At 32.9% G+C, this 8,885-nt stretch overlaps 1 protein-coding gene and 1 non-coding gene across 2 annotated transcripts; both read right to left on the reverse strand.

Moving 5' to 3' along the window:
• Positions 1 to 2,030: 2,030 nt before the first annotated feature.
• LOC123262903 (prion-like-(Q/N-rich) domain-bearing protein 25) lies at positions 2,031 to 4,773 on the reverse strand. The gene is made up of 6 exons (XM_044725391.1): positions 4,417 to 4,773; positions 3,266 to 3,505; positions 2,952 to 3,200; positions 2,648 to 2,887; positions 2,340 to 2,585; positions 2,031 to 2,284 (listed from the first exon to the last, which is right to left on the reverse strand). The coding sequence occupies exons 1-6, from the start codon at positions 4,424 to 4,426 to the stop codon at positions 2,031 to 2,033; spliced, it is 1,239 nt and encodes a 412-aa protein (XP_044581326.1). The 5' UTR covers positions 4,427 to 4,773.
• A 3,729-nt stretch (positions 4,774 to 8,502) lies between these two features.
• Positions 8,503 to 8,574, reverse strand: Trnad-guc. Its single transcript has one exon. It is a non-coding gene; the product is annotated as a tRNA-Asp (tRNA).
• Between the last annotated feature and the right edge of the window lie 311 nt (positions 8,575 to 8,885).

Consider the following 8,885-nt stretch of genomic DNA (forward strand, 5'->3'; position numbering starts at 1 on the left):
CGGTTTCACAACTATTTAATTGATTACACGTGTGTGTGTGTGTGTGTGTGTGTGTGTGTGTGTGTGTGTGTGTGTGTGTGTGTGTGTGTGTGTGTGTAATACTTAACTGTTTTCGTCGGGATTGATTCTTCTGACGACAGAATATTCGACATAACAAAAAAAAAATTTCATAATCTTAGGCGGTGGCAAGAAAAGATGTTCTGCACTGAAGTGTATTTTCAATGTCGCTACACTGGAAATAATAATCGGTAGAGGCTACCGATTGGTAATCGGTAACCTCTACCGAAAAATCGATAACCTCTACCGAAAAATCGGTAACTTCTACCGATTTACATTTACCGAAAAAAAAGTTTTTGGGGCCTATAACTAAAGTATAAATGACATGTCAACATGATTTTTATGCGACAACAACATGATTTTCAGGTGGTAGTAACATAATTTTCATGTGGCAGGCAATCCTTTATTCATAAATTGATGTAACGTTTTCATTGTTGTCGCTTTTTGTTGCTATTGCAACCACTTTGGCAACGATTACCATCATGGAAACGGTTGATATTATTAATTAAAATTTGTAAAAATATTGATTGATGAAATTTTCGATGATAAACATTTTGTCAGAAGTGTACTCAAATGAAAGGTCTCGATGAGCGTAACATCAGGATGAGCTTATATCGTAAGAAATGTCAATATTTAGGAAATGACGTTGTATTTTGTCCACTGATGATATTTTTAACGATATAAGCTTTTTAACTTTTTAATAAAAGATTTTTTATATACGATATTACTCATATTTATGAAATATATAAAATATCTAAAAAATTCATGTGAGTATTCAAATGAAAGGTCTCGATAAATGTAATACCAGAATGAGCTTTTATCGTTAGAAATATCATTAGTGGACAAAATAAAACGTAATTTCTTTATTATTAACATTTTTTGAAGTATAAACTCATCCTGATATTACTCTCATTGAGACCTTTCATTTGAGTACGCACCCGATTTTTTTCATACATTTCATATGTATGATATTTTTCATATTTGTAAAATATATAAAATATAAAAAAAAATTCATGTGGGTATCTTTACCAAACCGTTCTTCGAGCTAGGATATCCCTTGGTGATTATTTTCCTGGGATTGGCTTTGGATTGGAACCATACACGAAAACTCAAAAATACTCCAAAAATATACTCAAAATTAAAAGAAAAAAAAAATTTAATTCTTTTTGATACACCCTAATATGTATATATAAAAAATATATCAAAAATGCATGTGGGTACTCAAATGAAAATCTCGATAAGTTTAACACCATGATGAGCTTATATCGTTAACAATATCATTAGTGGACAAAATACAACGTCATTTCTTAATTATTGACATTTTTTAAAATATAAACTCATCCTGATGTTACTCTCATTGAGACCTGTCGTTTGAGTACGCACACGACTTCTTTCATACATTTTATATATATGATATTTTTCATATTTGTAAAATATATAAAAAATTCGTGTGGGTATTCAAATGAAAGGTCTCGATAAGTGTAACACCAGGACGAGCTTACGTCGTTAAAAATATCATCAGTGGACAAAATACTATTTCTTCGGTAAATGTAAATCGGTAGAGGTTACCGATTTTTCTGAAGCTACCGATTTTTTGGTAAAGGTTACCGATTTTTCGGTAAAGGCTACCAATTTTTCGGAAGCTACCGATTTTTCCGATTGGAAATCGGTAGCTGCTACCAAAAAGAAATCGGTAACCTCTACCGATTTTAATCGTTTGTCTCTACCGAAAAATCAGTAGCCTCTACTGAAAAAAAAATCGGTAACCTCTACCGATTATTTTTTTCAGTGTAAATAAACTTATTTTGAAGTTTTTTTGACGTGTAATTTATTTCCATATCAGCTTTTTCGCTTCCCTCGTAAAATATAAAATTTCTTTTTAACATAATAATTATAACAAAAAAGTCTGCATTGACGATCAAAATCAATGCAGCAACGCTCAATAAAAACTATGTTACATTTTATTCCAAGAATCATATTTTCACACACAAGTTTTTAGCCGCAGCTATGTAACCAGGATTACATTGACACTTAAAGTCAATGCAGGCCGAATTCTCAGGAATGCATTGATCATTCTTCCAGCAAATCCCGCCAAGGAGTGGCAAGCACATCGCTCCACTCAACGAAATATTATCATCAGCTTTGCAGACACATTTATTGTTCAAACATTCAAAGTGCGAAGTGTCGGCGCATTCTGAGACATGCTGACAAGAAAACATCAAAGAAGCTGAAATATATCAAACTATCAGTCAGATTTTCATTTTACTTATTTCGACACTTACTTGTCAAGCATTGACTACTTGAAATCGCCGATAATCCCTCACTGCATTGACATTGGCCGTCAATGCACTCGAGATTGTTGAAAAAGCACTCAGATTTGTGAGAACAGCGACCGCCGATGATTGGTGAGCACAAAAAATCGCTTTTTCCAAAGTATTTGTCCCTGCATTGACACACGTTGTCAGCACACTTGGCGTTTTTAATGAAATCGCAGTCTTCGTCGAGTTTGCACGCTTTTCCAATTGATTCTGTACTTAACATCAATGCAGTCAACCTCTGGTTCAATTATAATAACAAACAAGTTTCTTACTTGGCTTGCAGCTATTCTGACCGATTGGTTCGTAATTATGACTGCATTGACAGATATGATCAATGCACGAGTTTCCAGTGATGCAGTCGCTGTTTGTGGAACAAAATCCGCCTAAAAGTGCTACGCACTTGCCGTCCACTTCAAAGCTATCTTGGTCACATTGACACTTATTATCAGTACAAATTGTATTTAACACATCCTGACAATCAAAATTGTCTCTGCAGACTCCATTGATGCGAACTGAAACAATTGGATCGTTAATTAACTCCTCAGTTAATACGCGAGCTACAATCAAAATATTTACGTGGTACGCATTCGGAGTTAGACAGAGAGGCGTATCTTGGCTTGCATTGACATTTATAGTCAATGCACAGCGAATTAGCAGCTGCGCAGGAACTATGCTCGGAACAGGCTTCGCCCAGGGCTGAAAGGCATTGATTAGACCCACGTTGAATGTAATTCAATCGACAGGAACATGTTTTTGCGGTGGAACATTCTGCGAACGGAATTCCGTCACAATCTGCATTGATGGAACACGATTGGTTCAAATTAGCTGGAATAAATTTTTTGTAAGTGTTTTATCAACTTTATTATCTATATATAGTCAGAAGAACTTACTTGCAAGACAGCGATCGTGAGATTTTAAGAAATTCGGACTGCATTGACACTTGTAATCAATGCAGACAGAATTTCCAGCTGCGCAGGCTTCTCTAGCGCAATAGGCGCCCAATTTTGGGGCACAGTATGTGGAGTTTAATTGAATGTAGTTAGAACTGCATCTACACTTGTTGTTAATACAGTCGGTGTTGTGGAATTTTAAACAATCGGAAGAGTAGATGCATTGCGATCCCAATTGTTCTGGAAAACAGTTGAATTTTATTATTATTTTTACTTTGCATTTGAAAACAGCGTTAAATTTAGTGTTAAGGAGGTTCGAGCGAATTTAATGTAAAAAATAATTTCCAACTTTGAGCTTTGAAATTAAATAAACGTATAAATAAATACATAATTTATCTTATCCTAAAGTTTTAAAAAGATTCACCATTTAGTTACTTAGATATTAAATTTAAAAAATCACATTTTTTATCTACTTCTACACGGGCTCTTATGGCAGACAAGCTTTAGTCGAGACTTTAATTTTTTTTTTCAATATTAACGTCCCAACATTAACAAGTAAAAAACTATACACAAAAAACTTGAATTATTGTATAAAATTTCAAAAAAAATTAATAATAATACATTACCAATATAATTTTTGAAATGATTGAAGTTAAATTTTATATTTCTGACTCGTTTGTCGTCAGCTATTTATTCTAATAAAAATTTGGCAACGTTGCGCCAAAAACTGAGAAATAAGAAAAGGATAGAAATATAGTTACAGAGCGAGAAATATTTAACTCACACACTCATGCACATCTCTGTAATGAGTATAATCAAACGCGCTGTTGCCGAATCTGTTTATTTAATCCGGCAAGTAATATAAACACGAGTCATTTGATTATTTTGTTTAATTAAATAAGTAAAATTCATCAATTATTAAATTGTTCGAATTATTTTAAATTGAGATAAAGAATTTTGACGAATATTGGAAAGACTGAAAGTAAAAAACAATTTAAAAATTATTTTGACTCATAAGTTACGCTGGAACCTCCTTAATTACTACTTCAATTGGTCAATACAATTGATTTAGCAACAAATTAAAGTATCTTTTTTAAGTTAAATTAATCCAATTCACAATGCAGTTTTGGAGGTTTGTATGGATTCAGTACCTTGTTCCATGCAGATGTACAACCCGGGCGTCTCACTCGCTTGGCATGAAACTGCATCGTCACAGCACGGAACTGCGTCCTCCGGATTACACTTTCAAGTCAGTGAAGGAGAATCAATGTCAATAAGTCAATGTAAAGTTAATTGTTTGTACTGACCGATTTTCCTGTAGCCTGACATGCATCGTCGTCGTTACTGTGGTACGCTGCATTGACGCTCAAAACCAATGTAGTAAATAATGTAGGGAATAACATTTTTATTGACGTTTTTCGCTCCGTTTTATAAATTTTGGAATATATAGTGGTGAATTAGGAATAATAAAAATCTATAATCACTTAAAATAAAGTTTTATCGATTGAATTTCCTGACAGGAAATTGATTTTATGTCACTGACTTATTAATGGGTGAATTTTATTATTGTAGGTTTAATATAAATTTATAGTCTAAAAATAAATTCAATGTATTCTCTAGATTTAAAATTTCAACAATATAAAACAAAAAAATGTATTTTAACAATGATTTCTAAGAATTATTGGCAACGGCAACTTAATTTTAGCTGCATTGACACCAAATATCAATGCAGTCTCAATCGTGGGTTAAAATTTAGGATAATATTAAAGAACTTAATCATTTTAACAATTATATTTCTAAAACACATGAATTATTAGCGACTGCAATAAAATATGTTCTGCATTGACACCGGTAATCATTGCAGACCGAATTGTGGGCTCTGCATTGATCATCACGCCAACAATAACCGCCAAGTAAGGGCAAGCATGATCTTCCATCTGCAATATTGTTTTCTTTACACACGCATTTATTCCTGTTAGAACACTTGGCGTGCCAGATGTCGCTGCGCTCTGCATTGAAACTACATCCGAACAACGTCTCCGCTGTTAAAAAATTTTATCAGAAAGTCATGAATCTCAACATGTCGTCGGTACTGTATAAACTTACCTAGAGCACATTGAATCATCGACACAGATTCAAATCCAACATTGCATTGACATTCATTATCAATGCAAATCATGTTGTCCGAAAAACACTGGTCGTCTCCAGAGCAATGGCTGCCTACAGTAGGCGCACATTCTTTTTTGCTTACTGCATAGTGATCTTTATTACAAACGCAAATTCCATCGAAACACACTGCATTCTTCATTGACATGCAATCTGCATCGTCACGACAACTTCCCCCCAAGAGCGCTAAAAATGAAAATTTTGAGTCTTAGTCTCATGAATTGCCTCAAAGAACGTCCTACTTACAAAGCATACAATAAAGTTGGACATGACAGTGTAATTATGCTTGCATTGACACTCGTTATGAATGCAAACCGAGTTTTGCGTCCCACAATCGTCATTTTTCATACAATTACCACCTAAAAATGGCTTACACGATGTTTTATTTATCGCAATGTATTTCGCTTTACATTGACACTCATTCTTCACACAGAAAGCGTTACTTATCTCACTGCAGTCATTATCATTACGGCAGAATTTCTGATCAGATTCTGGAACAAAAAAAAACATTTTCTACCGCAGTATTTTTAAAATTTACGTAAAATTAAAACTTTTTTAAAAAGGTAGTCAAATAAAAACGTAGTATTTTTAGTAAAAATATTACTTACATTCATTTAGAAATTATTGCAGTTTGAAAATTCAAAAAATACTGTTTTATTGAAATTCACTACGATGCAACCGTACAAAGCCAAACGAACTTTTCTTATTTGTCACGAGAAAACTATGGCGCCACTTGATCAAGCTAGATTTTTTTAGACTGCGTGCGCATATGACAAGAAAAAAGAGCGCCGATATTTAAAAAAAAATAAAAAATACTCTGTAAGAAATTACTTAATTATAAATTTTTTTTTAATCAATTACACAATTAATTTTTTTCTTAAAAAATGAATGAGCGTTATGAGTCGTGCACTTTTGGATTTTCCAAACTTTTTTGTTCTATGCATTTTACGATTATTATTTCATTTTTCTATTTTTTTTTTTATTTTTAAAATCAGAGTTAATTTATAATATATTTATAATTTTAAATTTATTTAATTAAATTAATATCTTTTTTCAAAATAAAGTAGTAATATGATAGATTATATATTAATATCTTTATTGACAGGTGTATTTGATGCCCCCCCCCCTCTGACCAGTAGCACTCGCTTCGCTCGTGCCGCAAATGTCGGAGGCAGGCATCAATTTTTTTCAACGCAATTTTTTGCGTACTTTCGACCGCATAGCAAGAAAACTAGTATACACTACGAGGGCAGAAATTTGAGAGCCAACTTAAGCTTCTTTATATGTACCGTAATAATTTATTTCTTTTCAAATGGGGGGCTTTGCCTCCCAACCCCCACCTGGGCTCGACCCCGGACCCCTCTGAGGCTTCGCCACGAACCTCGATTACTTTTTTTGAATGGGAAGCTTCGCTCCCCAACCCCCACCGGGGCTTCGCCCCGGACGCCGCTGTTAATTTTTGCATGAGAAATTTTTGTCGAGATAAATTATTATGGATTACAATGTTGGAATAAACACATTACCGATGATCCATTATTGTCTAAGATATTATTGTATAGGATTAATTTTGGCAAAAATTTTGATAAATATTTAACTGATAATTTATTACTGAGAAATTATGACCTGAGAAATTTTGCCTTGATAAATAAGCGACCGTTACCAATTATTATGATTGATAATAATTATTAAATATCGTTTATTTGAGATGTAAAGTATTATTATAAAGTCTCAATGCAGAAAAGAAAAGTCTGTGAATTTAATAAAATTCTGCAACCTCAAAATATCCTTCTGCTTACGGTAAACACACTCGGGTGTTTGGTGCTCCGTTTACAACCGATTTGAACGGAACTTGGCACCAGACTCTTCCGAGTCAGAGGATTGATGGATTAATGTCGGCAATGCAATCAATACAGAATTGATGTAGTCAATATAATTAATGCCGTGAATGCAATTAATACAATCAATGCAGAATGTACAGTCAACGCTCTCTGTATTTGACTCGCCCGTACAGGACCATTCTCTGTATTTGACTCGTCCTTGTCCATAAGAGCTGTGTAAAATCGTCAAATACAGAGGAAGAATGTGGTCAAATACAGAGAGCGGTCAAATACAAAGAGGTCCAATACAGAGAGCGTCGACTGTAGCAATTAATGCAGTCAATTCAGGCAATGCCGAAAATAACTACTGTGCTGTCAATATCTTGTTCCACGCAATGGGAGATACCATATGGATCTTGTGGTTTGCATTCCACTTCAAAATCGCAGCAAGGTTTGCGTTTCCAAGAGACACACTGTTAAAAAAATTCGTTGTTATTAATAAAAATATCTAATATAAATAATTATTTTTTATTGTACTGTGTCTCCATATTTGCTGCATGATTTAATGTTACCAAATGCTGAATCAAAGAAAAAAATATTACGCAAAAAAAAATTTTATAAGAAACTAACATTATTTTTAAATTGGATTGCTTCGGGCAACACTTCACAAATAAGTGTTCTAAAAATCTAACTTGTGCTAGAAAAAATTTTTTTTTATTGGTTGATTTTTTTATGACTTTCTAAAAACGACAAAAATTATTGTGAGATATTTCATTTCAGGCATAATTGTTATAAATTTTTTTTTATTGCTTTAAATTAAGAAGTAACGATAAAATTAATGAGAATTAATATTATTTCAATTGAAATGAAGTAATATCTATTTAAGAAGGGTTTATATTTTTTCTCTCTCTCGCTCTCTATTGGACAAACGAGAGTATCTCTGTCATACTTGTACAACTTATGGAATCTTAAAATGGATTTTATGCATGAATAAATGAAAATTTTCCAAAAAAGCGCTCCGCTCTTTGATGGATAATTTAATTATCTATCAAAAGAGCGAAGCGTTTTTTTCAAAATTTTATCTTATTCATGAGCAAAACTCGTTTGAAAATCAACTATCAACCGCTCTTAAACTACTTTCTTTTTGAATGTGAACCAGTCAAAAATTCTTTATAAAAAAAAATTTTTTTACAAAAATAAATTTTTTTTTAATTTTCAAATTAAAAAAAATTGTTAAAAAAACAAAAAATAAATCTCTCCGGCGGGGAATCGAACCCCGGTCTCCCGCGTGACAGGCGGGGATACTTACCACTATACTACCGAAGATTACATTTGTAGTGGCAGCTAAATTACTATATAGAGTGAGGAAAACATACCCAAATCGATATGCCACGTTACTAATAACTTAAAGTCAAAAATCGGATTTTTTACTCATTTTTTATTTTTCAAATAATTAATTAAGCCAATGTTATGAATAACTAAGGTAAAATATTCTTAAAATGCTCAGAAAATAATTTATAGAAATCTTCTTTGTCGGCGGAGATAATGTAGCCGATCAAATAATTTTCTACATTGCTGACTTGTGATAACAAATCAATATCCATTCATGGTAAGGTAAATCAAGAACCATTTCTATT

This window comes from Cotesia glomerata, linkage group LG4, assembly GCF_020080835.1.
Source record: "Cotesia glomerata isolate CgM1 linkage group LG4, MPM_Cglom_v2.3, whole genome shotgun sequence".
NCBI classification, from domain to species: domain Eukaryota; kingdom Metazoa; phylum Arthropoda; class Insecta; order Hymenoptera; family Braconidae; genus Cotesia; species Cotesia glomerata.

What these genes read in the sequence shown, in the direction of transcription:
- LOC123262903 (XM_044725391.1), bottom strand. An exon ending in TCAGAATAGCTGCAAGCCAA is followed by an intron (nt 2,586 to 2,647) that starts GTAAGAAACTTG and finishes TGTTAAGTACAG; the next exon opens with AATCAATTGGAAAAGCGTGC. An exon ending in AAGTAGTCAATGCTTGACAA is followed by an intron (nt 2,285 to 2,339) that starts GTAAGTGTCGAA and finishes GATATATTTCAG; the next exon opens with CTTCTTTGATGTTTTCTTGT.